At 43.8% G+C, this 15,174-nt stretch overlaps 6 protein-coding genes across 6 annotated transcripts; 2 read left to right on the top strand and 4 right to left on the bottom strand.

The window, feature by feature from the left end:
- Nucleotides 1–336: 336 nt before the first annotated feature.
- Nucleotides 337–1,025, bottom strand: VTP01DRAFT_6282 (uncharacterized protein; the record flags this gene model as incomplete). The annotated part of the gene is made up of 4 exons (XM_069385166.1): nucleotides 337–470; nucleotides 544–620; nucleotides 681–778; nucleotides 840–1,025. 4 exons carry the CDS (start codon nucleotides 1,023–1,025, stop codon nucleotides 337–339), a joined length of 495 nt encoding a protein of 164 aa, XP_069242655.1.
- A 2,340-nt stretch (nucleotides 1,026–3,365) lies between these two features.
- VTP01DRAFT_6281 (uncharacterized protein) lies at nucleotides 3,366–3,728 on the bottom strand (the record flags this gene model as incomplete). Its single annotated transcript, XM_069385165.1, has 1 exon — nucleotides 3,366–3,728. One exon carries the CDS (start codon nucleotides 3,726–3,728, stop codon nucleotides 3,366–3,368), a length of 363 nt encoding a protein of 120 aa, XP_069242654.1.
- Nucleotides 3,729–3,922: 194 nt separating this feature from the next.
- On the top strand, nucleotides 3,923–5,822 carry VTP01DRAFT_6280 (uncharacterized protein; the record flags this gene model as incomplete). Its single annotated transcript, XM_069385164.1, has 6 exons — nucleotides 3,923–4,088; nucleotides 4,159–4,372; nucleotides 4,440–4,966; nucleotides 5,039–5,284; nucleotides 5,340–5,560; nucleotides 5,628–5,822. 6 exons carry the CDS (start codon nucleotides 3,923–3,925, stop codon nucleotides 5,820–5,822), a joined length of 1,569 nt encoding a protein of 522 aa, XP_069242653.1.
- A 140-nt stretch (nucleotides 5,823–5,962) lies between these two features.
- Nucleotides 5,963–8,967, bottom strand: VTP01DRAFT_6279 (uncharacterized protein; the record flags this gene model as incomplete). The annotated part of the gene is made up of 14 exons (XM_069385162.1): nucleotides 5,963–6,183; nucleotides 6,242–6,628; nucleotides 6,691–6,998; nucleotides 7,060–7,158; nucleotides 7,236–7,311; nucleotides 7,377–7,731; nucleotides 7,795–7,871; nucleotides 7,938–8,047; nucleotides 8,115–8,232; nucleotides 8,306–8,381; nucleotides 8,446–8,547; nucleotides 8,604–8,615; nucleotides 8,681–8,741; nucleotides 8,804–8,967. The coding sequence occupies 14 exons, from the start codon at nucleotides 8,965–8,967 to the stop codon at nucleotides 5,963–5,965; spliced, it is 2,166 nt and encodes a 721-aa protein (XP_069242652.1).
- A 1,881-nt stretch (nucleotides 8,968–10,848) lies between these two features.
- Nucleotides 10,849–11,443, top strand: VTP01DRAFT_6278 (uncharacterized protein; the record flags this gene model as incomplete). The annotated part of the gene is made up of 4 exons (XM_069385161.1): nucleotides 10,849–10,938; nucleotides 11,008–11,079; nucleotides 11,168–11,272; nucleotides 11,336–11,443. 4 exons carry the CDS (start codon nucleotides 10,849–10,851, stop codon nucleotides 11,441–11,443), a joined length of 375 nt encoding a protein of 124 aa, XP_069242651.1.
- Nucleotides 11,444–11,703: 260 nt separating this feature from the next.
- Nucleotides 11,704–13,562, bottom strand: VTP01DRAFT_6277 (uncharacterized protein; the record flags this gene model as incomplete). Its single annotated transcript, XM_069385160.1, has 5 exons — nucleotides 11,704–12,579; nucleotides 12,636–12,824; nucleotides 12,901–13,032; nucleotides 13,090–13,278; nucleotides 13,353–13,562. 5 exons carry the CDS (start codon nucleotides 13,560–13,562, stop codon nucleotides 11,704–11,706), a joined length of 1,596 nt encoding a protein of 531 aa, XP_069242650.1.
- Between the last annotated feature and the right edge of the window lie 1,612 nt (nucleotides 13,563–15,174).

The following is a 15,174-nucleotide window of genomic DNA, read 5'->3' as shown; positions in this document are numbered from 1 at the left end:
TGCTACTTCGGGATGGCTTTTGTGCTTCTTGGAGACTATGCTTGAGGCATGTAACATACTTGTACGTGGAGACATTGTAAAACGTACTCAGCACAAATCATCAACATCAACTCTTTTCATCAGGCCGCAAAGTATATTCTAATATAGCACAAAACGTCGTCCCAAGTAGCGTCAAAAAACAGTATCTAGGGAAAAAGATAAATGTGTTAGATAACTCTCTACTGTATCGACATTTAAATTTTTCATATGAAAAAAAGACGTAAACTTTGTTTTGTTTAAACTCTTATAATGCAAACTGTATGTACAATAGTAGCAGTAACTGCACGTTGTGTGGTTTTATACGACCTCGGTGTCCTCAAGTATGTAATCCTTTTCCGCAAAGACCTTCTCGTATGTTCTAGCAATGTGATCACACATATCCCGGAGATCATCAAAGCCTTTCCTCAAGGCATCGACGGCCGTCGTTTCTTCTGTAAAAGTAACCGTCGTTTAGAATCTGTTGCAATCTTTTGCAGTCAAAGTTCATAATTTGCAGCTACTTACCGGTTGTCTGGACACGCAAATGCATTTTGGCTTCAGAAGGATGAGGGATAGAGTAACCACAGAAATCGACTTCAGGGCTAGAGTAAAGAGCTCATTAATGTCATAGTTTGCCCTATCATGTTCTACTTTTCATTTACTTTTTGTTGATGATATGCCGGAGAGAGTTGCCGAGGGTATGATCTTCATCCTTGAACACAAATGTCACCGCAGTTGGATCAGGGTGTGGTCCCGTAAGCTACAAGGTTATCTGTTAGAGGATTGTTATGAAGATCGATAACGATCCCACGATCACCTACGATCTCTAATTTGTCGTCGTTAAGAATGAGCTCCTCTTCTTCCTCGCCAGCTTCCTCCATTTCCTCGTCTTCGCCTTGCTGTTGCTCTTCTTCTTCTCCCTCCTCCTCTTTTATAGTTTCTTCCATTGGCGTCCCATCCTCAGAATGTTCTGACAGCTCTTCGTCCTTCTTCGATTTTCGTGCCATTCGTGCAGTAAAAAAACTATAATTTGCAAAAATCGAAAATCAAAAAATTTTCAGAGTTGCTCCGTTGCGCTGACCAAATCAGATAGACTTGAAGAACCTTTGCATAACGCAGCAGACTGAAATACAAGTTTCTATGAATTTCTCGGCATGGCGAAATTAACAACTGGACTCCTAGGATTAATTAATTTAAGAATGTAGCTTGTTGTCGTTGAAGTACGTCCGATGTCGAGGAAAGATCATTAACAGTATCTACAGATGCAGTACCAGCAACAGCAGCAGCATAAGCACAACTACAGGATTCATCATTGAAAGTTAGGTCTTGCTCAGTAAAAGATTGACCCCTCCAACCAATGTAAGCACAACCACAAGTTGCAAACTCTCCGAATCGGATACATCTGGAACGAGAGCCGATGGTTCTGACGCTCTTCACCATGTCTCATCTGTGCATCCAAGTCGCGAATTGCGTCGATCATTTCGGCAATCCGCGCCCGTGGCCAGATAAGAGCAATCACGCTGTAAAAAGACCCTCATGGATTTCTCGTTATTGAGGATGAAATGTGGGTAAGAGAACTTCGTGACATCCATTACATCGTTTCTAGAAGAAAGAGAAAATGAAAGAACCTCACCGAAAACAATTTTTTGTCAGATGGACTGATAAGGCCATTTACACCTCTGCATTCGGCTCGCTGCTCTCGGCCTCGCCAGATGGGAAATATTTTCATATAAAATCTACATAACATATTAAACTCACTTAACCTTCATAAACCTCCATCCTCCGGTGGTTTTGCATCTGCTTCCCGTCTGCAGGCAAGCAGAGCGTCGTCGAATTCCCGTTTTATTCAGACCTGCGCTCGCGGGAATACACCCTTGAGTTGTTATATTTCTCTGTCCTATGTGATATCTTCATTCATCAACGGCCTAGTGGAATGGATTAAAGCTCTTGATTATATTGCATGAAGCATCACTCAGTCTTTTGAAGGATACAAAAGTCTAATCCACCAAAGTCAACACTATGTTACATCAAAGTATGAGGTGTCCTGGTGCTCCTGCGTCGCGATGCACAAAGCACAAAGCACAAAGCACCAAAAACTTCGAAAATACACATCTTGCCACCCAAAAGGTTTGCTTTCATAACTCTGCCCCTATCTGTCTTGCTGCTGGTCATCGGCTAGATCTGGATACAGTGCATATGCAATGCTGAATATCCAAAAATTTTCAAAGTCGGTTTCTTCAGAAAGATTGGCGTCTATGTATTCTGCCTGCCATATTGCAAAAGTAAACATTATTTTTTCTGGTCCCTATAGCCTTCATCGAAAAGAAAAATGCGTATTGACTATTCCGTAGCCTATCAGTATAAAATGGATGCCGCTGTATGAAATCCACAAGGGAATGTGTAGGCATCCTTGCCTGGTCAAGGGGGGAAGGAGAAGACTTAAATGATTACAACTTAGTGGCAGTTTGCAGTGGTTGCCCTTTGCAGTGCTGTGGTCCAGAATTTCTGGTGCTTAGTGCCACTTCGTTATAATCAGTGTTTGTGAAGTTGGATGGGATTTCCAAGCCGATCTGCATATGTTGAAAGAAAGAACAGGACTCAAAAGTAGAAAAGCATTTGTTCTTACCATGAACATATGCGATCATATATGAGCTTTATACTTGAGAATACAAATGCTCTACGCCATCTTGGAACCAATGCTTCAAAAAAGGAAGCAGGACGTATGCAATCAACCAGTCCAAGAAGCCTTGGCAAAGGATCGAAATGCCGGACTCTCTTGCCTGTTTGTCTTGGAAATAAGCCTGTCACATGGAAAGTGCAAAAGGCGCGTCCTCTGCATATTCACACAGCCCTGCACCAATTATTATCAACGGTTGTGCATCGTGTGCTCTACATATACTCCTCAATCTTGTGCAGAAAATTTCTTTTGATGCTACAGCATTGAATATGTTAGCGAAAGAGATATTATCGAGGATTTTCGGAGAGACCGAATTTTGTGATAAGAGGGATGACAATGATGTTAGATTCCAGCCACACAGCTAATCTTCGTTTGTGACACATCAAGAGGACTTCCCCTCAATGCCAAGCTCTCGGCAATTACTAAAAAAAGATCTGAAGGATACTTTGATATTTTTGCAAAATCTCTGTGTATTTAATTGAATTTCATTGAATATTTAAAAATATATGAACGACAATCAGCAACGAATTGAAACAGTAATGAAAGTTATAGCGACGATTTCGAGTGGTGTAGTATATGTGGATGAGCAGTGACGTATAGCAATGACGAATGGACACGGTTACGAAGAGAAAGGTGTTGAGGATAGAAGAATACCATAGTATAATTGGGATTAGCAAGGGCAGAACTCGGTAGAATGTGGACCGGCACAATTGGTGCAGCGTCTTTTGCGACCTTCGACATTCCCAGATGGAGGCGAGTTTTGCAATCCAAACAAAGAGAAGTGCAGAGTTGGTGTCAAGTTAGGACGTGGAAATGCATTGAGGATAGAGCCTTCCGTTATGAGTTCTGGATCAGAACCGCTTTGCTGGTATTGTTGGCGTTGATATTGCGCTTCAGCACGCACTTGAGGATGTGGCCGCACAGAGGAGCTTGTGAACGGTTGCTGACTGCGTTTCAAGACATTGCTAGCGATACTAGCCTGTTTTGCCTTGGATGAAGAGAACCAGGCACCAAAGTTCGTAAGAATGGTCATAATCGTTTGCGGTATTAAAGTTGGCAATACTGGAAAAAAAGGGAAAAGCGAGGGGAGAAAAAAAAAAGAACAAAGAAGCTTAAGCATGCTGCGGGGTCTGAATTCCCGGCGCCTCTGCCGCCCGTGCTTACCCGATGTGATTCATCCTGGCATATATATCACAGAAGGACACGATGCTCTTGGTTAACACACCAATGCTCTCCAAGATACTTGAGGATAATCAGCAATACGTCCCTGCTTTGAGTGCAGTGGCAGCGTCCATGCTGGCATTTATGGCTCTACGGACTTGGTCGGCCAAGTCTGCCGAACAGCAGGCATTTGAAGCTATCCCCATACCGAACGGTTGCTTCCCTTACATCGGTAACTTTTGATCTACTTAATATGTGCTGCTGACAAGTTCAAAATCGATAGTCTAACTTGGATTTCAAAGGGCACACTCCATCCTTTACTAAGCTTCCAAGTCTTGTCTTCAATGACTGGCGGCAACAAGTCGGCCCGATATTTCGTGTCAGAATGGGAGTGCAAACGTGGGTCGTGCTCAGCGATCCCGTGATGCTACACGAGCTCCTCAGCTCTAAAGGTGCCCAGACTTCTGGAAGAATTAAGACGCGATTCTCTCATGATTACTACTCACTCGGTGGAAAGTTCGTATATGTGCCTTTTCTTTTGCTTCGGCTGCATGAGATCTTAATCAACCATTTGCGTTTCTAGGGGAATAGTCTTTGCTCCTTCGGGTAAAAGCTGGAAAAACAATCGAACAGCCGTGTTGTCGGTGCTTGCGCCGAATGTTTTATCCAAATTTAGTCACATCCGTCAAAAGGAAGCCGATGAACTCATTCAGAACCTTATTCAAAAGACCAAAGAGCAAGGCAGTGTAAATCCAAGAGTCCCAGTTCTCAGAGCTGGCCTCAATTTTATATTAGCTACATGCTTCGCTACCCGTTGCCCTTCTGACGATGATCCGCTGTTCAAGAGAATGGTTGCCGACGGAGACGATGGCTTCGAGCTAGCCGGCATACACAATGATCTTGGTACATTTTTCCCTATACTCTCAATTATCGACTTCGTTTTGCGACGAGAGAGAAAGTTCCGCAAATTTATTGAAACCCGCCGCAACCCCATGTCAAGAATGCTGATTCAGGATGCAGTCAAGTCAGATCAAGACAGCCTTTTTAAGCGTCTGTATGCAATGAAAGAAGAGTATGGAATGGATGATGACGACTTGTTGGTGATAAGTAGTAAGTTCCTCACATGAAAATCAAAGATGCTATGTAACGTTAACTAAATGCTTGTATGCAAACAATTATTAGCTGATCTCCTTGGCGGTGGTTCAGATACCATATCAGGAACTCTTTCTTGGATGTTTGCCGTACTTCTTCATCACCAAGATGTACAAGAAAAGTTATGCATTGAAGTTGATACTTTCATCAAGGAGCACAATCGACTACCTGAATTCACTGACAGGGAAGCAATGCCATACTTGATAGCTGTCCAGAAAGAATGTATGCGATACCGGCCAGTCACGCACCTTGCATTACATTCTGCAGAGGAGGATGGTAACTACGAGGAATCTGCTCAATATTCGGCTTATATTCATCGAGTACTTTACAGTTACTTTCCGCCAGTACTTTATTCCCAAAGGAACAGCTATCATTGGAAACACATTTGCCATGCACCATGACTCAAAACTCTATGAGAACCCAGACAAATTTATTCCCGAACGATTCCTGAAAAATACGAACACGATGCTTGCATGTGCCAACGGCAAAGTTGAAAATCGTGATCATTTTGTGTTTGGCTGGGGTAGACGAATTTGCCCTGGCATACATCTGGTAGGAATTTGAGAAAAATTCTAAACTTTCTCACTTTGTAGCTAAACTTTCAATTTTGTATCAAAAGGCTGAAGTGGAACAGTTTGAAATATGTGTACGTCTTTTTGCAAAATGCAAAATTGAGCCTTGCTTTGATGCACAAGGAAAGCCAATCTTGCCAGATTTGGATGACATGCGTGATGGAGGACTTGTAGTAAATATTGGTCCCTACACAGCGCGATTCGTGTCTAGAAACGATAATGTTCTCCATCTAATCCGATAAAGTAATAAACAACTTTTCCTCCTTTTCATATTTAGTTTACGAAGCAGTAGCATAAAACCCGCTAAAGATGAGTCAACAGCAACGTATTGATACAGGTCCATTATTCATGTCTTTTTGGATAAATCAAGATACAGCTAATTTTAAGTATACAGCTCTGCAGTAAAATCAGAAATAATCGGTATAGCGTCGCCTTGGAGGTTGACTTCCTTGAGGAAGTTGAGCGGGAATTCGACAAGGTGTCCTCTAATTCTGCTGAGGTTTTCCGTAATCTCATCCACGCCCATGTCAGGGTTGTAGACGTGGCCGATGTCGATGTCTTCACCAGACGGATAGAATTCCTTGTATTCGTCCCAGTTGGTGACTAGACGTAGAATCTTTAGTCATGTTCTCGGTTCGCATCGAAGAACTGTTATAGCTACCTGTATCATCCGGTACACAGTGGAAAACAGCACGGAAAGCTTCGGTGTTTGTACGTGCGGTATCATACCATAAGTTCAAAGTCTCCTCACTTAAAGGATCCATAACGAGACGGTCCTCTTCAGTTTCCGTATAATCGATCTGAGGAACAGGCAATGGCATCATATCCTCGTTTACATCATCGATGCCAGTATCGTTGATGAGACCGAGATGTTCCTTCCAGAGTTGGCGACGCAAGGTGGCGGCGAAGCGACCGGCTTCATAATATTCGCCGTTCATCTGCGATGGGATCTTATCCTGGTCTTCAACAATGACAGCAATTTCCGAATCGCGGTCACCACACTGTGAACGATCGTTCAAGTTGGCAGAGCCCATAATAACAACCTTGTCTGATTGAAGGCGGAAAGAATAAGATAAGCTGTTAAGTGAGGTTACAAAGTTCTTGACGCACCATCAGCAATGAGCAACTTGGCATGGATATAGAGTTCTTCAGATACGAACTCGCTGTTTGTAGCGCTTTCTTCTCCATACGCAGATACGCGAGCATAGTCCACTTCTTCTTCGATGTCAGCTTCCAAAGCTGAGTACCCAGCCTGTTGAGCCATGATTTCTTCGATCTTTTGACGGTTCATGCGGCCATGGTTTCTCAAACTGAAGAAGCGAATATACTCGTTGGCATCAACACCAGCTTCAGTTAGCTTTTCGATGATACTGCGGCCACCGCGGCAAATGGATTCATATTGGTAACTCATGACCATTCTATACAGACATGGTTAATATCTACAAACTCTGTATTATGTTAGCTTGATATACGACGTACCTCGCAGTTGCAGCTGCATCTGTACTCAGATCGGCGGGGAAAGCAGGCATCAATGGCATCAAGACGATTACTTTGAAGGGAGTTTGTTCTTCTGCAGCGCTGGAAATATAGAACAATGCAGGTCAGCGACATGCCAGAATATTACAACGTAAAGCATAGCGAAAATGAGCTATTACCGAATAATACGTCTGACGATCGCTTGACCGATCTGATTTTTGAGAACGTAGTCTTCATCGTCCTCAGTGGCAGTAACTAAAAGTAAAGTTTGACAAGGTTACAGCGTCTCAGTAACGACCAATTCTTTTTTCTTCACCTACTGAAGAACTGATTTTCAATGTAAACGAAGTGCTCGGCGTCGTGGATAGCCGAGATGTAAGCATTTTGGATCGAGTGTTCTGTCTTCTCAACACCCAAACTCCAGTCTCCTACACTTCGCAGTACTTGCACGCGGCAGGTACCATCTACGTTACGCGTACCGTGCGGGAAACGGAAAGACTGGTGAGCTTCGTATTCATCATCATCGCCTGGAAGCGAGAACTGTTGGTGACCACCAAAGGCACCTAGAGGAGGTCGAAGGAAAAGAACACTGGAGTCGTCCATAGCCTTTTTATGCTTTATATAGTTCCAACGCTCACAAAAGTGACGAGAAACATCGAGAACGGGTGCACCGCGCTGAAATCAAATAATGGTAAGAATACCTGACGAACGCAACGTAAGCTTTAAAAAGAAACTTACGATGCAGAGGGAAACATCGTGCCACGGCATTCTGGGTGTGACGGATTTGTTAATCAAACGCAGATCCCATTGTCTCACTACAATGATAAGTGTTGTCAGCAGCGATAGTAGAAAAGTATGCAGTGCTCACAGACAAACCGTACCGTCTTTAAAGTCCTGAACACGAGCATTGTTGTAGTCCTGCCCGGGAATAAGCTCGTAGTTGCCTTCTGAACTGAAGTCGACAAGGGGATGTGCATGTGTGTCCCACCGACTATGTAAAGACGACGATTTCATTGGAATATGCTGACTGTTTCATCCAACTGCATATTGTGACTTACCCATAACAAAGGTCTAGGCCACCCAAGAAAGCAATACTGTTATCAACAACGCAGATCTTCTCGTGGTGAGACCAAAATGCATCGCGACCGTTGAGACTAAAGTCAGGAGATCTTTGAACTATGTGTGTCCGGGTAAGCACGTCGTGGCTAGATTGATATCAACAAGAAAGTATTGTAATCATGAGCCATACCAACAATGTTTTCATGAAGAGACTCCAGATGCTCTTTAGTATGCTCACTGTCGTTTGTCAAAGCAAACGAAACTTCCTATACGATGTCTTTCTGCTTAGAACGAAACCTGTTACCGAGACGGCTTTCGAGACCTTATTACCTTGTAGACGACGACAAAGACTTTAACACCCTCTTCTGCTTTTCGCTTGAGCAGAGCGTCGATGCGGTATTCAGGATACTTCTCCGGCGGACGTCTCAGATACTAAAGTTACGGCATTAATATACGATATTTGTGGGTACGTTATTTATTCCACGAACCAGTTCCGGAGACTTGGCAGTAAAAGGAATATCGAATGTCAGTACCTCAGCCAAAATTAGCTGGTTGCCTAACTTACCAACCACCAGTCTTCGATAAAAATACATTTCTGAGCGCGTTCGATTGCTTCAGAGACAGCCCTAAGTTTACACTTGATTAAGTACAACATGCCTACACATTTGGTATGTTTACATCATTTTACCAGCAATAGTCGCGACCATCGATAAAATATTTGACCTGAGCATTATGACGAACGGGAGAAAAGGACTCGAAACGATGGTACTGACGCGCATTTTCGGCCTCGCGCGATTCCTCATCTTCGTCACCATCAAATAGCTCGGCGATAAAGTTTGTAAAAAATGCCATGGTGGTAAACAGCAGTGAGTGAAAGAAAGAAAGCGAGATTTGCACCGCCTCGCAGATAAAAGTGGATGTTCATGTCGTGTAACTTTTCGTCAATATACTCCTCCGAGATTTAACACGATAGCAGTTGTCTTTGCGCATAAAGCCTCCTTCATTCCCAAGTCTACACCATAAAATGAACGAAAACGAACACCGACGCAAGGAACTCTGTGTTTACATATTATAAACGAAGATGTGTTTTACGACCTGCGTTTGCTGAATACGCTACATGGATGCCAAACTTAGGACCGTTCAGCGTTTCATGGAAATGATATTGGACAAGCATTGTACGACACGGCGTAACACAACGGAACTCGAACATTAATTAGAGTAATCCATGGCAATGTCGGAAGACGTCTGATGTCTTTTAGAAACTTTTCCTGACAAAATCGGTGCGCACCCTGTCTTTTCAGACGCTGCCCCCAAATTCAAAATGGCATTTTTGAGCAACATTCGACCGGTCTGTAAGGGTAATATAAAAGTATGAAGGATGCAGCAATAGTGGCAGCAATAGGTCATGCTTCGAATATAGAAAAGATGTCTTCGAGTGTATATATCAGGAATCTCAGTTTCGCGTGGTATATACCTTTTGAAGACAGTGATTATAACGTGTCAAAGGTGCTATTAGAAGGTAAAGAATCAGCTCAATATGTACGAGCATGGTAGTTTATACAGTATTCTCTTTAATATCAGATAAATTCTACATGTTTTGCAAGGATAATTGGATTGTTCCGTGAGCGAGTGCTAATTCTTAGCCAGCAGGGCCCGTTCGCTTTGAATCGGGAAAAAGCTGAAGGGCATCTGAGGTAGTAAGGATGTAACAGAGTTTGGTGTGTTTATCTGTTCAAAGCATGGCTTCGGACAATTGGCAGCAGCTCTCGTAACCATTGTTGTATTAGCGTGTTCCAAAGGCGATCTGCATAGCAATGTTGATATTCTGTATGATGTGTGACGAGTCTGCATCCGTTTGGGAGCCGTACGGGCTTAGTGACAGTTTACGGTCGGCTCACCATGTCAGACTATCTACAGTATTCGGTCAACGTCCATTCGAAGAAAAAGGTGCAACGAAAGCAACTTCTTCCTGGCGAAATAACAAAGAAGAGGGAGAGAAGTTCAATAAAGTAACTATAACAACAGCAGATAAGACTCGGATGTTCGCTCGCGCGAAAGACTCCCCTAGTCTAGCGGTCTCGGGGCCATGATGGTGAAGCAGGGCACGCAAAGGTGAAGACTGAAGACAGTATCGAGATACCCTCCCCGGAGCATCCAATCACGGAGCAGACTCGCAAGGAAAAATGTAAAATTTCATCCGGATGGGAAATGAAGATATCTGCGAGTATAAGCAGCTAGTTACCAAAGCAGGATGATATTTTCTAAAGCATGTCGCAAGTGAAATAATCTTGGAATTGTTACTTGGTCCCAGTCTATGCTGGTCTCTACGGATATTAGCTAGTACAACGATGTCCAATTGAATCAATATGCATATACACATTTTACTCGCAATATTTATAAAAAGCTTCCAATGGTCTGCATCTGACTCAGGCTGGCACCGGTCTATTCTCAAAAAATGTAAATTGACCTTAACTTCCAAAAAGACACTTGCTGCGCTACCTTTTGACAAGTGAGAGTATGCATCTCCAAGTAATATAATCTTTGCATAAACGCCAAGCTAACTCGATAATGTGAACACTTTGGAAACTATCCATTACTAGATCAAGTGAGCGGGAATCGGCGGTGGGAGGCCATAGAAGAATGCTGTAGCGATGCCGGGATATTCAGTCCCCGATAAGTTTTTTTCTTGCCTTTTCGCGTCAAGCTTTTGCTTCTTTCCACTAGCAAATCACAATGGCTGATTTCCAAGAGGTCGCCAAGGCTTTCGTCGAATTTTACTACAAGACTTTTGATGCCAATCGACAGGAACTTTTGCCCCTCTACGTAAGAATTTTTTTGCTTGACAATCTTGCAAAGTACCTGGATATTGACGCTTGTCATCCTCGGTCGCAGCGCGAGCAATCTTTGCTCACCTTTGAGGGTTCGCAGTTCATGGGTGCTGCCAACATTGTTGAAAAGCTTACGGTTAGTTGGATTTTTCTGCGCGCATGGATTCAGGAACGCTTTTTTTGAGTTTGGGTTTGGCTGATATCGTCTTCTTCTCCATTGCTAGTCTCTGCCCTTCCAAAAGGTCGCTCATCGCATCAGCACCATCGACGCTCAGCCTAGCAACCCTCAAGGTGGTACCATCATCGTTACCGTCACTGGTCAGCTCTTGGTAAGCATAAATGGATAGACTAAACAAATGAACCTTTTCACTAACTGCGCCTTATGTGTCCAGGTCGATGAGGAACAAAATCCTCAAATGTTCAGCCAAACCTTCCAGCTTGTGCCTGAAGGCGGTTCTTACTGGGTCTTCAACGATATTTTCCGCTTGAACTATGCTTAATTGCATCTATCTAACATAAATATAAAATTGAGTAAGGAAAATTCCTTTCATGATAAGTGTTTTCGCTGCTATACGCTATTTTATTTCTACCGGCATTGCGGCGTGTAAGGCAAAAAGGGAGAATACAGAGAAAACGCGGCGTATGTATGAGTGTAAGAAAAGAATAGAGAAAAAAGAATAAGAAGAGTGTGTTCATTTGGTGGGCTGAAGGGGAGGGGATTGAATGGGGAATAGGGATTAATGGATTTGTGTGTGCTCTTTTACTGCGGTGCACCAAAGTTGAATCCACCTTGAGGCGCTTGTACTTGCTGGAAGGTAAACTGGCCTTCAGCCTCGGGAACCATGTCTCCCTCGGTACTTTCAACATCGTTAAAGTACTTGTCAATGATTTGGTATGCCTTCTTGTAAATATCTTCATTTTCGTGTGATTGCAGAGTATGGATATAATCCACACCTCCACACTCTTCGACAATGATAGCGTACGGGTTGAGACCGTCAGGCGTGTTTACGACTTCCATTTCACCAGCTCTCAAGATGTTCTCCAGACCGTCCAATGCTACCAGTGTGATCTTGTTATCCATAGTTGTAAGGATATCGCACAAAGGCTTGATGCAGCCGGCTTCAACGAGATACTGAATCTGATCCAATTTGTTGAGACCTCCCGACGTGGCATTGCAGATAGCCCAGCATGCTTCCTTCCGGGTCTTAAAGTCACCGAGAGCTAGAATTTGAACAAGTGGAGGGATGAGACCACCGTCGATAACAGCTTGAATCTGCTGGATGTTGCCAGCTGTAATGTTCGAAATAGTCCAGCAGGTTTCCTTGCGGATAGCTTCCTTAGGGCTACCGAGGAGTTGCATCAATGCAGGGATAGCGCCGCAGTTGATAATGGCTTGGGTTTGGACATCATCTCCAGTAACAATGTTACCTACAGAACGTAGAGCCGGCGTCTGGACAGAAGTAGACGGATGGCCTAGGAGCTCGACCAAACGACCGCAAACACCAGACTCAACGACTGCCTGAATACGCTGGTTTTCGCCATCTGAGAGATAGGAGATGGCCCAGCATGTATCAATAAGCACTTCTTCGTCAGTAGAGTAAATAAGACGAGCCAAAATGCTCAGGGCCGGCGCAATCTGCGGGCAAGTTAGATACTGCATGTCTAAAGGAACAAAAAATCATTTCCACATACCAATTTCCAGTCAGGCTGAGGATTCTTGCCACGGCAAAAGTTGGAAAGAGTCCAAGTGGCGTTGCGCATCATAGATAACTTGTTTTCCTCCTGGAAGATATTCATGAGAGCAGGCAAAGCGCCCTGCTCCAGAACGTAATCTCGGCATCGAGGGCTATCACCAGCGATGTTACCCAAAGCCCAAACAGCCTATTTCAACCAAAGGCGTACAGATGTTAACTCCTTTTCCACTTTTTTACACGGGGCATGCTTTCCATTTCATTACCTGCTCTTTGACATCTGCCACGTTGCTCTTCAACAATTCAATAAATTGAATCACGGCTCCAGCCTCAATAACGATCTGGGTCTGCTGGGATGTACCTGATGCGATGTTAGTCAGGGCCCAAGCAGCCTCAAACTACAAGCAACTAGTCAGATCTAAAGGCAACGAAACATGCTTGTGAACGACACTTGCCTGCAAAAGAGTATGGTCAGAACGCAGAAATTGGACGAAGCGCGGAACAACACCGCAAGCAATGACTTGTTCGATGGGAGGGTTCTTCTCGCGAGAGAGCAGCTTTCTGAACTGAGTAGTTGCAGCAAGCTGCGTCTCGACATTCTGCGAGTGCACATTTTGCACCAGTTCAGGCAAAATATCCATGAGCTTTTCATGAGCGGCAAAGTAACGTTAGTACGCTGTTTTAATAGATAACAGTTGCGTAAGATCTTGAGTCTTACCTGAGCATCGATAGATGTAATGTCAACATCTTCGTCAGAATCGTCTGGTAAAGCCTCTGCCTTCAAGTTTCGTCTTTTCGCGAGGTTCTCCTCCTTTTTCTGCTTGCGAAGTTCGACCTGCGCAGTCTCGCGCCGTCGTCGTACTTCTTCTGGCTTGAAGTGGCTGCGAGCCTTGTATGCACTGCGGCGCAGATCGGCGAGAGGATCCATATCGATGAGGTAAAGTTGGAGGCAGAGATTCGAAACGGTGTTTCGTTCTTGGTGTGCACTAAAACCGAGTCACGCTCAGCTTTCCACTTGCCGCTGTGGTGTGCTGAATGAGTTTCGCAGGCCGACAAACAGCCTATTCTGTTTCCAAGGCAGTTTAGATCCCCTATTGATGAATAAACAGCTCCTCTTCCCACTAACTCTTCCTGCTTTGAGCTCTATTGCGAAAGGTTGGGTGCTATTTGTGATACTTTTGTGGTATTGCATTGCGCGATACTAGTTCTCAGTCAACACCACTACTTTTGCTGAAGCATCCGCTCGCTTTACTGTATATTGAGAATAATTTTGCGTACTAAGTAGACAAAAATACATTTAAATTATGAAGGAGAATATTTGCACATTGAGGGATGCATGACAAGGCGAAAGATAGTCAGTATTCAAACCCTAATCGGACGATGTAAATAGAAAGCTTTTCCGAAGTATGCCTCGTCAGGAGGGGACAGCGAGAATCACCCCATCCAGGGTTGACGGCAGCATGATACTTGGTATAAAAATCAACAGCAGAGGGAAAAACCGCAGATAACAAAGCGGAAAAGATCCGGGAGGAGGGCAGAAAGCAAGAAAAGCGCGGAAACGAAGCGAAAAAGCCTTGCGACAGACTGAGATAAGCATATATTGATGAAACAAGGTCACTTTTTTGTCTAGTGGTTTATTCCAAATGACAGTAAGTCTCTTAGCCTAGAAAACAACTGCAGAGCCCAGCTTAATTGTTCATCATTTAGCTGTGCTGAAATATGTGCAATCGTTGGGGAATCGCAACTGCCGTCGACACAGAACGTTTGTTGAGAGAGACGAAGTACTAGTATGCTGGCTGATAAAAGCATTACGATAGGCTTAGATTTATGACATTTATCTTAAGGGGTGTATAATATGCAAACGCAGACGCAGACTTCGAATAAAAATCTTGTATTTTCGAGCTGCGTATGAGCGGTATCTCAGCAGAGGATGCTAAAGATTGACTGCTTGATGCAGAATGAAGATGTTCATAAATACAACTCCATTGCCTTTCGCTTACATATCAAGTCGAGCTCCGCTTCCATCATGTCTTCCGGTATCTATGTACAATTCCATGGCTCTATTTTGCCAAACTTGCTTTCGCGTCTGTAGCGTGTGAAGAAGGTCTTCATGTATTCGCCATTCTCGATACAAGAACAATGGCTTATCTTGTTCCATGCAAGTGCAAGTAGTTCTCCTTACAGAATGTCATGATGTTTGCAACCACTCGGTTCGGTCTTATCTAAGACACATGGAGCTTCTTTACTCATTCAGAACGTTCCCTGGGCCCTGTGATATATCGTGTGCTATGTACAAAGTTTTCGAAACAAAATGTTGCCTCCAGATGATGGTGCTCTGCCTGTTATCCTTCTCTGGTTCTTCCTTGCCAGCTCTGATCTTCCACGTTGTGTGCTAGGATTCATTCTCATTTTATGGTGTGTGGTCTATGTGACATATTCCTGCTTGCAAGTGCATATCGGTCTACCAAGGAATTCTCTGTATCTAGAAGCACCTCTCCATCCCGGGCATGACGTTAAACTGCCTACGGTGCTAGCTGGAG

Source organism: Rhizomucor pusillus, assembly GCF_041956525.1.
Source record: "Rhizomucor pusillus strain CBS 183.67 unplaced genomic scaffold VTP01scaffold_3, whole genome shotgun sequence".
In the NCBI taxonomy this organism is placed as follows: Eukaryota; Fungi; Mucoromycota; class Mucoromycetes; order Mucorales; family Lichtheimiaceae; genus Rhizomucor; species Rhizomucor pusillus.
Note: the sequence above shows the minus strand (reverse complement) of the source record. Positions and strands in the feature narration are given on the sequence as shown.